The following is a 15228-nucleotide window of genomic DNA, read 5'->3' on the forward strand; positions in this document are numbered from 1 at the left end:
AGAAGTGCACAGGAATAACACTTCTGATGCAGACACTGATGATGGAATGTGTCAAAGTGTTTTACGCTATGCTGAAGCAGGGTGTGCCACACATTGAAACTTGCCCAGAGCTACAGGGTGGAGTGTCATGAAAAACTGGTCTGCACTGCAATTAAGATACTCTTCCTGGTACCTGAAGACAGTTCTCTTGACAAACACTGTCATTTGCAAAGTCGCTTCCAACTCAAACTGTTACTCCACAGGAAGGATTCCCCTGGTCCAATATGGGTTCAATTGTCTTCATTTTATTAGATTTGTTGAATAGACAATGGAGAGAAACAAGCGCTTTTCATACCAGATTTACATGGCACATTACAATACTCAGATCCGAAGGAGAAGACATTTACAAGTAGCCTTTTAAATTAGTCAGGTGAAATCCATTGTACAAGTACTTTATATTAAATGACTAAAAAGGATGTCAAGACAAGTAGATACATATATCACTAACCCAGAGCATATCAGATAACCGTAAGTGCAATCAATGAGAATTCAAAAAAACAAGCCTAAAAAGACACATTTATTTGTACAAGTTTTGGCTCAGGGTCTGTCTGATGATACCAGGTTTTGGTTGTGTTTGTTCAAGGCTGGCATGAGAACAAGCAAACAGTGATGATGTTCAAACAGAAGAAAAGCTTCTTTATAATTAATACAGCATAAAAAGAGCCTATTATCCTGGAATTACGTGTTTATACTTCCATAACATTTGTGTTAATAAAGTACTTGTATATACACCTTAATCGTATCCACCAAAAACATGATCAAAGCTGAAAATATTGTTATTATTGCATTATATTAAATGCGTTCTTTGAAATGCCCCCAAATCCTTAAGTGCTGTCTTTTATGAAATGCATCAAATGTATAAAGGTATGAGGACTAAAAGTTCGTAAGGTTGCGAGAGATTTACTTTTAGGAATAAGATTGAAAGGAATGGAGAATGAAGGAAGAAATAATAAAATTATACTGTGGGAAATGTGGAGGTCTGATGAGAAAATCTACAGTAAGTATTTACTGTCTATTTCAAAACCCGTCACTAAAGCAAAGTAGATGCTGAAAAATAAAAGCTTAATCTTTCATCCAACATTTCCTCCAAAGTTAAGCTTCTCCAAGCCAAATTGTTGAGTACCAAAATACCAAAAGGAATTTGCTACACAGTAGCTGCTAACAATGAACATTTTTAAATCTCCAGGAAAGAACAGCTTCTAATAGGGTACATTAAACATTATCTGAATGACTTGTGAAGAATTTCAATAAACCTTGAAAAACAGAGATTGTTCCAGGTGTTCGGGAAAATAAAACAACTTAATACTGTAACAGTACTCAGAAAAGTTTGATTTCAACAAAATCCAAATCATCGAAAATAATCATTAAGTTTTAATAATAAACTATTTGGAGACACATTTCCCCTTAGAACAAAAAGGCTGAGAATCATGTAAAACAGGTCAAAACTGTTCATACACAAAACAGGCCTACAGGTTGTCTATTTAAAGTGAGCCTGGCACTGGCACAGAGCTAGAAGAGGAGCAGATATTGTGTTGAGGGATGTGGTTTAGTGGGAGCTATTGGTAATAGGTGAATGGTTGGACTGGATGATCTTTTAGGTCTTTTCCAACCTTGGTGATTCTATGAAAACAGAAGTGAATATAAGGTTCTGTCCCATTTTTTCCCCAAAACAACAGTTCTTGCTTGGCGACTGATGGTTCTCATAGAACAACAATGAAGCACAACCAAATGTTGCTGACATGTTGAGGGTCCATGGAACAGGTAACTGTAGTATCCAGAACAGGTTTCTACATGCAGCTGAATTGACAGGTTTCCTTTTTGGGTCTCCCCAAAGCAGACAGAAATGAACGGCACTGAAATCACTGCCTTCAGCAGGGTCAGAACTCACTTAGGATTTTATTCTCCATGTCACTCAAATCTCTGAAATTCTGATACGAAGAGCCAGCTTTCTTGTGATGCTTGCTGCCTTTAGCCCATTACCTCTGACTAATATGCTGTATCTTAGATAAGATACATAGGCGGAATTGGTTTTAGGACACACATTCACATGGTGTCTTTTTATTTAACAGTAGTATTTACAACTTCATTCTTTTTGTCTGTTAAATGTTCAGCCACACAGCAGGGACAAGCTAAAACATGCATAACTGTGCTGTTTCAGAGAAAGTGAGAGAAATTGCAAACATTTATAAACGATGCCAAGTTGTCCTCAAAAATAATCTGTTGCCCTAAGGCAGTATTTTTTTTTACAGTGATGTATGATGAAATCACTTTTACCAATCCCTATTAATCATTTTATCTTAGCCGCCCTTTTTTCCCTTTACTTTTGGAGGGTTTTTGAAAGGTCAGTGCCATCCCCACCTCCTTTTCGTAAACACTGCTGAAACAGCCAAGAAAAACTCATTTTTATTAAGCAATTTAGTGTACATTAACACTGATTCAGTTTAAAAAAAACAGATCCCACAGTTAAAGTGTAAATTTAGACTGCAGCTCTTCAAAAAGTTCGTTCTAAAACCAGTTTCCACCACGCCATCATGGAGTAGTAGCACATCACTGCTTGCTGCAGTACATGCGTTTGTACATCATAACTTCACTTCTAATTACGTATGTAAAACCTGACATTTTTAATGACTGTGTGTTTCTGTGCTGGTTATTTACTGCAGTCACCCAGTGAGGGGGGAAAAAGGGGGATGTTCACACAGCAGCCTGTTTTATAGACTGCTGTGTATTCTTGTAGGCAAAGGCAGCCTCTCTTTAAAAGGAGACCGACCTGAAGGCAACTCAAAGCAAAGATAAACCTGATTTCCCACGTTTTACACAAAAGTAATTCAAGTGACAATGTAATTCAAAAAGTAATTCAAGTAGACAATGCCTTAAACTAACAGCCTAAATAGATACATATTTTGACTAAAGAGAAGGCTGAGAGAGGCCTTTGTGTTACTTTTGTGAGAATAAAAAGAAATCAGACACTAAGCTTTAGAAGAAAAGTGTAGAAAGAACAGGTGTTTGGAAGTTAGAAGCGATCAAAGGTAAGATGGAAATGAGGCCTGTGCTACTGATAGAGGCAGATTTGCTTCATGAGCGTAGCACCAAGGAAAGTGGCGGCTTCTGTTGATTTTTACGTCTTTCCATCAAACCTGACTGTCTTTTTGAAAGTTTAAACCACGTAACCAGGCTGCATAGAGGTACAGCAATTTGAAATGCTGTCTCCCACGATACACAGCTCAGGCGAGGTGATTGCCAAGAGATAGGACAAAAAAAGAACCCATGAAGTTGCTCCAGAGCCAAGAGGCCAAAATCATACACAGAAACAAGAATCTACCCCAGAAAGGACAGAGCTGTGAAAGGAATTGGACACAATTGACAAGAAGGAAAGACAAGCACCTAACAACAGTGGAGACTGTATTATTTCAGCCCTGGTTTCATCTATCTCAGCATTACCAAAAAAAAAAAGAGAAATTAAGAATTTTCTAGGACATGATCTCCTGCACACAGCTTATTTTTTTTCCCTCAAAATAAAGAACAAACTTTCTCACTGGGAACTGGCCAAAGGCCAAAACTATGTTTAAGTTTAGTTTGTCTTTTTATTTAACCAAATTCCAACCTTTTCTTCCAGAAAAAGACATCCTTCACTTTCAAACTAACCAGCTATTATGAAGAAATAGCTGTTGAGCAGAGGTAGGTAGGCAATAATAACGCAGGTAAAATCTCATAGAAGAACAGTCTGTTTTAGATGGCATCCATATCACAATCACAGTCTCGTGTTACACAAGTTGTCCTTTGCAGAATCAGTCTCTATAGTGGCTAAAACAGCTCCTATAGACACAAGTGATTTAAAAATGATTAAAAAAAAAGACACTCAAACTATTTATAAAACTTACCTAAAACTTTATGTTTAGCTTAGACATAAGTAAATACTGCTTGCACTCCCTGAAGACTCACTCTCGCCACACACTGCCTACAGGAAAGGGGGGTGGTGAGGTGTCCAATCAGGGTGATTAAGGACTTGAGTAAAGGTTTCGTGTTTCAGGTCACCAAAAAAGCCAACATCTAAATAAACTCAGCCCTTCAGAAATGCCACCATAGGAAATTCATTCACGCTGTTCAAAAAAGCAACTGCCTGTTCAGTTGCCAACCACCCAAAGCGGCAGTTGTGTTTATTTAAATGAAGAGGGTGCGGACCCAAGAGCTGTATCTTTCCAAATCTTACTGCAGCAACAGAACGTTCGGAAATTCCTGTAGTATGCCTGAAACATGTCCTGTAATGGACAACTTTGTAAGGCCACCTACCCATGCTTTTAGACTAAAGATTCACTCTGTGATTTGCCCAACCACTAACAGCATTTGTGGGAGTTTGTTCTTTTCTCCTCATCTAATTCCTTAGTAGTAATTTACTTCAAACACATTCAAACAAAGAAAACCTATATTTAAAACATCTAATGCACACGATGACGATGATGGCTTTCCCTCCTGAAAAGGGTTACAGGACCACAGGGAAACTCAAGGCAGCTCAGGAGGTCACACAGCCTATTCCGCAGCCCATATAGCGTGAGCATCAAGGTCAGGAAACGTTCCTTAGGGCTTTATCCAGAAGGGTCTTAAAAACCTCAAGGACAAGGACAACAAAACCTGACAGTACAGAGCTCAAAGGTTTGCAATTATATTCCTTACTACATCTGAAAGAGAATTTTCTAGCTGCATTTTATTTATGCTTAACTGCAATGCTCATGTACTTTCATCTTAATTAAAATCACATAATTAATAACCAGGAGGCTATCTGCATGACTACAGTCATTCCTCTTGTCTTTGTTTCCCTTTGTGTAGGGAGCAGATATTTTGACAGTAGGACAAACCACTTTTTTATAGCACATAATACAACCAACATGAGACTCTGTGATAAGGAAATACAGAGTTGCATTTACATATTGTAACAACACTTTTTTTGGCTCCCCCAGTGAGGTACAACCATAATTTACATCAAGCATACCTACAGCAGGTTTGCTAACTGTAATCAGTTGTTTATCTATTAGCAGGAGTATATGTTTGTCAGACTCCACAGGGTGACCTCCAGCTCTTCCTGACACTTCTGCAGGGCAAGTGGGCTCCTATGCCTTAAACCCAAGTCCTACTGTATTTTATGTAATGTTTTGATGTATATTTTATGTACATCTCTCAGATATAAACATTTGCAGGCTGAATCTGTTATAAAAATATTAGATGACCTTTAAAAGCCCCATCAGACTGAAATGGTTCCATAATACCATGGCTCCATGATAATTACTACAAATTAGGTTTCATTTTTGAACAAAGAATGACTAATTGGAGGATTAATTTTGAGCTACATAATTGCATCAGGAAAAAAAAAAAAACCAAAACATCACATTTACTCTTTCAAAATTCAACATTTTTCAAGCCAACATTAAAGGGAGAAGTGCCTTTTATGCAGCAAAAGTGTTTTCTAGGCATACTTAAATACCATCTTCAGTAAACTTTATCTGAGAATCTTCAGACTTATTTATAACCTCCTTAGACATCTGCTGGTGAAAACCAGCACAGTCATTCTCTATTCCTTCAAACAGTCTAGGAGATCCTGCACTATCAGACATAATTTCAAGTTAACTAGATTCAGTGCTGTGGATGAGTCCACATTTATGGACACCATTGGAATTCATAAGATACTCTCTCAAATCTGTAGACTTAATATTTTAGCACCTGACACTCCACTGCTAAAATGCCTTAAAGCCCAACGTGTCTATGACCAGACAAGTGAATAAGGAGAGAAAAGTCTTCACAAAGGGTTTAGAGAGCATATCCCCTTTCTGTAGGAGATAGTTCAATTGTGGAGCTCCTTGATGATGAGTTCTACATAGTTTCCAAAACTGATAGTGTAAAATAAGGAAAGACAAATCTCTTAGGGACTACTGAGCATAAAGGTATAACTTTCAGCTCAGTAAGTCACCAGACAGTGTATTGGAACACACAGAGACTATTCAGAGGATGGATTAACCTATATTTACTATGTCCAAGTCCTTCCTCCATTCCATCTCAATGTAAGAGACAGGATACTGTGGGAAACGTACCACTGGTCTGACAAACTATAAATATTCCTATGATTTTATAAATCTGCTGACAAGAGACTTGTTTTTCTTAGTGAACTCTCACATATAACTGAGTAGTTCATATATCCACAGCCAAGCGTTTAAAGCCACTAACCAGCAACTCACAGAACCTGTCCACTGGGCTGAGGGGCTGATACCCAGCTGACAGGGTATCACTCATTTTCCCTAAGGACACTCCTAGCTTTTACACATGAGGAAATAACTACTGTTAAAAAGAAAGATTTCACAAAGCCCCAGTGCGCTGTCTTGCCTGAGGTTCAGAATTCACTTCAGAGGCACAACTAACTGCCACAGACAGAGGAGAACTAAGAATCCTCCTGTTCCCATGTTGGTTTGTGCCCTGAGCACAACAGCCTAAGCTGTTTAGTTAGAAATGTCCAGAGTCATTCCTTCTTGTATTTCCTTTGGGAAGAACACCTCAAAGTAAGGAAGTCTAGACAACAAGATTGCCTGTACTTACTTCAGATACTCTAACTGGCTACCACAGCACTACAAGTTAAGCTATGCCAAGCCTAAGTCACTTCTCTGCCTCTAGTCTAGCACTGCCCTATAACCCAGAGGAGTACTTTGCAGAGGGTGCAAAACATGCTGCCTCTCTTCCCACTGAAAGCAATGCTGCTTGTGGAAAGTTCTAAGCTTTCTGCAGCCACAGCCAATATCCAAAATTAAATTGCATGGACTGCCTCTCCAAGCCAGTGATAGGAAGAGTGGCCATGATAATGGTCTCTCATTCTGATGCAGAACTCCAAGCAAGGATAGCCAAGGTGACAGGAAGCCCTGAGGCACTTGGCACAGACAGAATATTTTCAGACAGATGAAAGCACACTCTACTGCCAGAGTCACAAACACCAATTCTGATTTGGTCAGCATTGTCATACGCATGATTTAGTAATAATTTTGTATTCAGCTTTATAGCAGAAGAATTCTTTTTCCTTTTCAACTGACTGTAACCTCTTCTTTCATGGGAAGCCCAATACATTCTTTGCTTGGATGCATTTGATTCATTTGTTTTTGTTCCAGTGTAATAGACTAGACACCTTAATATTCTTTCATTATATAAATTCTCTAAGACATAAATACCCTTATTAGCCATTTGAAATATAAAAATGCCATGCACTTGTTACAGTCATAAAGATTAATGCAGTGGAAGGGCAATATAGGAGTGTAACAGCAAAGAGACTAGCGCAGACAGAACAGTGTTTCAAAGGAAAAGTGCTCGCCCATCTCTGAAGATCTAGGCTCCCAGAAAAGACTCCACAAGCGGCAGTCAGCCCTTAAACGAAGTCTAAGAGAGGTGCAGCCAGGGTCCACCCCTTCCGATCACACAGCTGAATTGCCTTCACCTGTGCTCCCAGGATTGACTGGGTCCTTTCTCCAGGTGCTCACTCAGTGGCTCAGGATGTGACTTAACAGTTCCCATGCAACACTGCACTGAGCATAAAAAGAGTTAGACAACTGTAAAGTAAACAGTTCAATCTTTAGTCTGCTTGGGTGAAGACTGAACTCTGTTTATGTCATTTCCAGTTATTTAGGAAAAATCAGTTAATTCTTACAGCCAAAGCTGTATTTCTCTGTTCTCTTCTACTTCTCATTTAAAACATTGTTTCATAGATGGGATCTCACAGTATCAGTAACAAAAAAGCAATGAAAGTTCATAACTTTTCAGAATTCTCCATGAAGAAACATTGCAACTCAGGTTAGCGCCACTGATGTATTTTCCCAGGCCTTTTTTCTATCTTCATTTCCTAAGCAACCCATGGCAATTTACCATATACGGTGTTAAACCATTTAAAACAGGCAATAAAAGAAAACAGCCCACTTCCTATGACAGAACAGCAGAAACACGCCCGTACTGCTGAATGAGCCCTGGCACTGGAAGGAAGGAAGGAGGCAAGAGTTCCTTTCTCCAGCCAAATATCAGAGGAAAGGGAGCCACCTGCTGCTCAAAGTGAGGCAACTTGCAGCGTCTTTTCAGTTTCATTAACGTGAAACACCGGGTTGAGAGTAGGCAAAAGAAGCTCAGAGCTTTGCTATTCTTCTTCATCACGCTTCGGGTCCAGGTTGCAAGGGATGCAGGCTGCTGTGCACTGCTGTCCCTCATCTCCCCAGCCTGGCTCAGACAACCACAGCCAACAGTGCCGGCAGCCAGTGGTTAAACAGAAATAGCATCCCTTTCTAAAAATAAAAAGAAAGGAAAACAGAAAATAGAAAAAAATCTTGACATTGGGCATGCAGCACAAGTAAAGTAGGACACAAGCAACAAGCAGCACTGACTGGGTGCAAGCAAACCACCTATTTATGTAAATCTACACATAGAGTCACCTTCCAGTAGACTGATGTAGTGCATCTCACACACTGCTCAATCTGTGCTTATGGACGTCACCCTTTGGCCCTGTGGCTGCAGCCTTGCAATCAAGCTGCACTCAGAGCAGTGGCTCTCAGAATCACAGAATGACCCGGGTTGGAAGGGACCTCAAGGATCACGTAGTTCCAACCCCCCTGCCTGGCAGGGCCACCAAACATACACCTTTACCAGCTCAGGTTGCCCAGGGAGATGCCCTCTCTCAGCGGGGGAGATGTGCTCAGCAATGAATCAGCAAGTCCTGGGAAGGATGAAAACACCGAGAACTCCGTGGCTGGTGCAGATTCGACCTAAATAAGAGTCACTTTTCCCCACAAGGACAAACGAGCCCATATACACCGGTTCGAATCCCCTGTGGTGCAAGTGGTAGAAGTGCCGCTCTGCTACACAGAGGCTCGAATCCCGGGGGTTGGACTCGATGATCTCTAAGGTCCCTTCCAACCCACACCAGACTGTGACACTGTGATACTGTGACACTGTGATACCCGCACACCGCCCTCACTCAGTCTCTTCCTCCTGCCCGCCCCGCCCGCCCAGCGCAGCCCTCACCAAACATGGCGGCAGAGGGCGCGTCTGGAGCGGCGCCGAGCTGCCGTCTGAGGCCGCTTCCGCCCGTCAGCCCCATCACGTGATCACCGGGCTGCGGCGGCCGCTGCCCGGTGCTAGCGGGGCAGAGCACAGCGCGGCTCGGCGGGGCAGCGCAGCGCAGTGCAGCGCAGTGCATTGCCGGTGGGCTACGGCGCTGCTAGCCGCGGTCCGGCCTCTCTGCAGTGGCTGCCGCCGAGCGAGTAGCAGCGAGATGGAGCCCGAAGAGAGAGAAGACCGCACCCCGCTGCTGAAGGAGTCCCAGCTGGGCGCGGGTGAGATAACACGGGCGGCACCGCGGGCAGCAGCACCACCGGCCGTGCCCCGCCGCGGGACCGGCAGGGGGCGCAGCTCCACGGCGTCGCGTTGCCATGGCGCCCTTAGGGCTCGGCTGGGCCCGGCCGGTGCCCTGCCCCCGCCATCCGGGGAGGGAAGGCTCGTTCTCAGCGCGGTGACGGGGAGATGCAGCCCACAGGTTTCCTTGGCACGTAAATAGCCGTAAATAGGGTCGGTGCCTGCCCAGCTGTTGTGCCCGCCGGAGCGCTGGCCTCGCTGCTGAGGCTGCGGCAGAGCTTCAAGAGCGAGCGTGACTAAGAAGCTGGCTGTAGGGGACAGGGAGGGCGTGTAGGGCATAGCATCAGGATATAGTCTGACACTGATTCGGGGGATGAAATGCCTCCACTGAGAGGACAGGCTGAGAGCTTGGGCTGTTCAGAGGAGAGAAGGCTCCAGGGAGACCCGAGAGCAGCTTTTCATGATCTGTTTAGATCCTGTAAGAAAGAATGGGACATATTCTTTAGCTGTGTGTAGTCAGGGAGAAATGGTTTCAAACTAAAAGAGGGGAGATTTAGATTGAATATAAGGAAGGAGTTTTTTACAGCAAGGGTAGTGAAACATTGGAACGTGTTACTTGGAGATGTGGTGGATGCCCCATCTTTGGAGATGCTCAAGGTCAGGCTGGACAGGGCTGTGAGCAACCTGATCTCTCAGTGCTGTCCGTGTTCATTGCAGGGGAGCTGGCCTGGATGACCCCTAAGGGTCCCATCCAACTCAATTCTATGATTATGTGAAAGTGAGAAGAGGATCATTAAAGGTCAGAGCCCAGTCATGCTGGGGCAGATCAGGGTGTTCTGTGGGCTCTCCCAGGACAGGCTGTATGGACAGCACTGTTTGTGCTTCTGAGATATGGAGTACAGTGAAATAACTGAAAAGCGCCAGTGGGGAATTAAGAGTTCAGGTCATTTACCAAAGCAGTAAATTCTTGGGCTTGCACAATCCGTTGTGATGTACCTCACCCTAAAGGAAAATGCGGTAGAAAAGCAACTTCCTATAACTGCCATGCGACCTTCAGCATAGACCTAATTCTGCACTTTAACACTCTTGTTCAGTTAGAGCTTCAGTGTTATAAAACATGTCCCTACAATCAGCATTATCCCTAGATGTAGGACCCGAGGCTGTCAGTCAAGGTAAGATCTTCAATATCATGAAGTTTTGGGGGGTGATGGTGGTATCCCTTTGCCAGTATTATGGTGATGTTCTGAGGAGGTGCATGACTTTGGGAAACACATTTAGAATCTTCTTGAATCTTCTGTTCCTTTAATGTGGCCTCATATTCTCAAGTATTGCAGATAGACTCGGTGGAAAGATAGGGAAGCAATAATTTAGCAGACTTTTATTTCAGCCTTATAGATGTGTGCTCATTAGACTTTTGTGATAAGTTATTTACAGCAGGGGGGGAAAAAAGACATTAGTGGCTTGAAGTTCTTAGATATTTATGTTGTGGAGCTTGTTCTCTGGGGTATATACCAGTAAGAGGCATCCAGAGGTAATGGATGTTCCAGTTAACCTGTGCTTCCAAGGAAGGTTACAGCATAGTACAGTATTAAACCTTCTGTTGTTATTGTGTAACCCCACCTAATACGGGTACAACAACAGGAAGGTTAAATAGCTCTTCTTGTGATTATGTTCAGTGTTACTGATTTGAAGACTATACACTGTCGATTTAAAGGAAATTGTATTTTAAACAACAATAAAAGGTAATGGAGGGCTCGACTTGTTTTTGTGCAGTAAGTACCTCCTGCTCTTGGTGCCTGTTTTTTGTAAAGCAAGCAATAAAGTATTGGCTGCTGTCACTTGTATCATTTAAAAGCAAGATAAGCCTATTTTTCAAATGCTGCTCCTGTCATTACTGTTGGTCTGGAAGACGCTTTATGTATTTGCTTAGCAGCCTATCACGTTACTCATTTACTAAAGAAAGAACAAATGCTGCCTTGCTGTCCTTCTAACAACTTGCATTAACAATAGTGAACTTCAGCTAAAGTTGATCAGGGATAGACACCTCAAAAATGAGAGTGTTCTACAACTGTCATGTAAACTATAGTTGTGTAGGAAGGTTCTGTTGGTGCCCCTACAGCCAAGGATTCCTTGTTTCTGGGATAAGGAAGAATTGGAGATCAGAAAACGTAGTCAAGAGACATGCTGCAGCTGCAGACTGGGCTCTAGTGAGTCCCGTTGTTCATAGATCTACTTGTTCTATTCAGAATTTCAATGCTAAATAGTTAAAGAAACAGTGGCTATAAATTGTCGCAGTGTCTATAAGTGCTGATCCCCAGTCTTTCCTGAGTTTTGTATTCTTATGTTATATATTTTTATTTATTTCTAATGTAGTTTCATCACTGTAAGTGTAAATTGGTGGCTTTTCTGAACAGTTCAACATTGTAGGTTCAGGCATCCCCTGTTTACAAAGAGTATCTGCAGAACTACAAAGTGTGCTTGTGTGCAGCCTCCCTATGGCCACCAGTGATGTGCTGGCCAAGATGCAGCTTGGCTCTGCTTCAGACTTCCTGGCATGGGCAGGCAATCTCTGCCAAGTGCTGCAGTGTTCTGCTGTTAGAGGAAATCGATACCTATGACTGTGCAAAGTCTGAAAGCTGATTGCAGATGGCTGATAGTCATCTTAATGCTGCAGTACAGGTTTAATGCTGAATCTAAAACCTGTTTTCCTTTGACACGTTCAATTGTTGAAGAGGGGCAAGAGTGAGCATCTGGGAGCTGCTGCTGTTCTGCAGTGCCTTGGCAGTGCTTCCTTTCTTTATAAACAAATTTATAGAAGGAAAACTTGTCCTAGAAAACTGTCTGGAGTCTCATTGGCTGTTCTTTAATGCTACCATAAGAGTTTCTGTCCATCTTGAACCATTTTAATAGGATGAGAGATAATGGCCTTAAGCTGCACCAGGGGAGATTCAGCTTGAATAGTAGATACATTTCTTCTCGGAAACAGTGGGTGAGGCATTGGCACAGGCTGCCCAGGGAGGTGATGGAGTCACCATCCCCAGAGATGTTCAAGAAACGTGGAGATGTTCCTCATCACTGAGGAATGTGGTTCGGTGGGCATGGTGGGGATGGGGTGACAATTTTGCTTGATGGTAATTTTTTTCCAACCTTCATGATTCTATGGTGGTTTTTTTTCAGTTATATATCAAGCTTCTCACTGGTCTTTCTCTCTCTCTCTCTTTTGTTGTTGTTGCTGTTGTCGGTTTTTTGTTTGCTGGTTTGTTGTTTTTTTATTTATTCATTTTTACATGAAATTCCAATTGGAGTAATTATTACTGTATTTTCCAAGGGAGCTTTCAAAACCATGTTTCTAAACCAATCCTTCCACTGCAGCTCTTACGCTTGTATACATAGCTGCCAGGAGCCTAAACCAGAATTACTTTTGTTTTGTACTCCAGCAAAAAAATGGATGTTATTTTTCTCCCCCAGCCCTCTGTCCCTGTTGAAATGCCCCTTGAGACTGGAACAAATCAACTTTTCTTGATTTATTTATTCTAATCCATAAATTTCTGAGATTATTAGTTTAATATATATATATATATCACTTGTTCTGTTTTGTTTGTTTTTAATTGTTTTTATTTTTTGCTTGTTTGTAAGGTTGTGTTAAAACAAAGCCTTCGTTTTTATTCTCATTTCAGTCCGTGCATGCTGCTCAGCTCGCTACAACCTGGCATTGCTGGCCTTTTTTGGGTTCTTCCTTCTGTATGCATTACGTGTGAACCTAAGCGTTGCTCTGGTGGACATGGTGGAGCCTAACGCAAGCTTAGCAAAGAATACAACTTTCCATGTGTGTCCAGAGCATTCCTCCACCATAAATGTTCCTCGCAACACAACGGTGAGGTCTTGAACGTATTGTTCTGAAACGTAGCACATGAAGTTGTTTTTAATAAAGTTTGCAATAGGTGACACATATTTAACTGTCAGAACTGGCTGATCTGTACCAGATGGCCCTTACGGTGGTTCTTTTAAAGCAATTCTGAGAAAAAAACATGTCTTTTACGTAACCATCTGATTTTGAATTGCTGTGCTTATGGTGTTTTCTTTTTTAATGCATATTCCTTCTTTGCCCTTTACAAATTGGCTGATCTGACCTTATAGATCTATTATGATGCACTATGGTATGCCAGTGATCAACCATTAGTGTTACATGTGTGTTGGAACTCACCTGGCTCTCTGTATTTACCTGTTTTTCTTGCTGTCTTGATGGCATAAAATTTTATTACAAATTAATGTGCAATAATAATGTTGCTTCTTTGATCTCCTTCCCAGATCATGGTTCTTGTCTTTGTATCCTTCATCTCTTGACTTCCCATGCAGTAATCCTTAAAATCATGTTTCTTAGCTATGAAATGTTACATCAAATAAAGGTTTTGGGTTTGGACCTGCGTAAATCTCACATCATAATTAAGTTTATTAATGAGCACTCTTGCCCTCTTCTTGCCTTCATTTTGTTTGTTTAGAGGTCATTTATTATTTATTGTGGGCAAATAATAACCACGTGCTGAATGGGAAGAAGTTTCTCTGTCATTGCTTCTGTGAAATGGATGTTGCTCTTTTAGAAGACTTCTGGAAGTGATCCTAAACTTGAAAACCACTTCCTTGGGCAATGATTGGTGTCCTCTTTTTGACTCTAACTTCCTTATCTCAATTATCTTTGCCTTTATTGACTCCTTTGCTAGACTCACCTTCACTCTGCCATCCTTATTCTGTTCTTCCACATATCTCTGTGAGTCCTGTCCTTGTCTGCTCTTTCTTCATTTTAAATTTAAAGACATCTGCATCTCTTTTCTTGCTTTTCTCTCCATAACTTTTCTGCAGGAAAATCCTTTTTTTTCAGGGTCTGACAAAACGTCCACATTGTGATACAGAAGTGAGATCCACACTCATGAAGACACATCCCCACAACCAGTACCTGTATCACTTAACCAAGTTGTTTATAGCTCAGAAAGGGATAACCATCTGAGGACTTACATTTAATATTGTGATGGTTTTTGTACTTGACGTAGATATGTTTGTTCAATGTAAAGTACTTGAATTAGCTTTCAGTGCAACTTTGATTGCCTCCCTAGGGGGAAGGCCATTAAAGATTTGTGATTTAAGCATGAAGGATTAAAAAGGAGTAAATTTGTATAAAATATGGTCAGAGAAACTATTTTGAACTTACTGTATTTGGGGTTTTGTTTTTTCTTTTAGGGGAAAAAGTATCCTTGGGATGCTGATACTCAGGGATGGATCCTTGGTTCTTTTTTCTATGGCTATATCATTACTCAGATTCCAGGTGGATATCTTGCAAGCAAAATCGGAGGGAAGCTCTTGTTGGGGTTTGGCATCTTTGGTACCTCTGTGTTCACCTTGCTTACTCCATTAGCTGCAGATTTGGGAGTTGGCTACCTCATTGCTGTCAGAGTCTTGGAAGGACTGGGAGAGGTAACTGTTTTTCTCCATGTAACTTGAAAATATATCTGAATAATGTAGTGACAAATCATAGGAATTAGACCCCATGAATCATGGAATCACCAAGGTTGGAAAAGACCTAAAAGATCATCCAGTCCAACCGTTCACATATTACCAATAGCTCCCACTAAACCATGTCCCTCAACACAACATCCAGTCTTTCCTTGAACACCCCCAGGGTCAGTGACTCCACTACCTCCCTGTGCAGTCCATTCCAGTGCCTGACCACCCTTTCTGAGAAGTAATATTTCCTAATGTCCAGCCTGAATCTCCCCTGATGTAGCTTGAAACCATTTTCTCTAGTCCTATCACTAATGACAACCCCAGAGGCCGACCCCC

At 41.7% G+C, this 15228-nt stretch overlaps 1 protein-coding gene and 1 long non-coding RNA gene across 19 annotated transcripts in view; one reads left to right on the forward strand and one right to left on the reverse strand.

Annotated features, from left to right (window-relative positions):
- Positions 1 to 264: 264 nt before the first annotated feature.
- Positions 265 to 9153, reverse strand: LOC146761513 (uncharacterized). The gene is made up of 2 exons (XR_014944884.1): positions 9067 to 9153; positions 265 to 3852 (listed from the first exon to the last, which is right to left on the reverse strand). It is a non-coding gene; the product is annotated as an uncharacterized LOC146761513 (long non-coding RNA).
- SLC17A5 (solute carrier family 17 member 5) overlaps positions 9144 to 15228 on the forward strand; it is a 43543-nt gene continuing 37458 nt past the window's right edge. For all 18 annotated transcript variants that reach the window (XM_015859063.3, XM_085543754.1, XM_085543752.1 and 15 more), the window contains exons 1-3: positions 9144 to 9377; positions 13074 to 13270; positions 14629 to 14862. In XM_015859063.3, coding sequence (XP_015714549.2) covers positions 9317 to 9377; positions 13074 to 13270; positions 14629 to 14862 — 492 coding nt within the window. In that variant the 5' untranslated portion in view covers positions 9144 to 9316. The remainder of the gene's footprint in view (positions 9378 to 13073; positions 13271 to 14628; positions 14863 to 15228) is intronic.

The sequence above is a fragment of the Coturnix japonica genome, chromosome 3, assembly GCF_054131305.1.
Source record: "Coturnix japonica strain WE chromosome 3, WE-NBRP24, whole genome shotgun sequence".
Classification (NCBI taxonomy): Eukaryota; Metazoa; Chordata; class Aves; order Galliformes; family Phasianidae; genus Coturnix; species Coturnix japonica.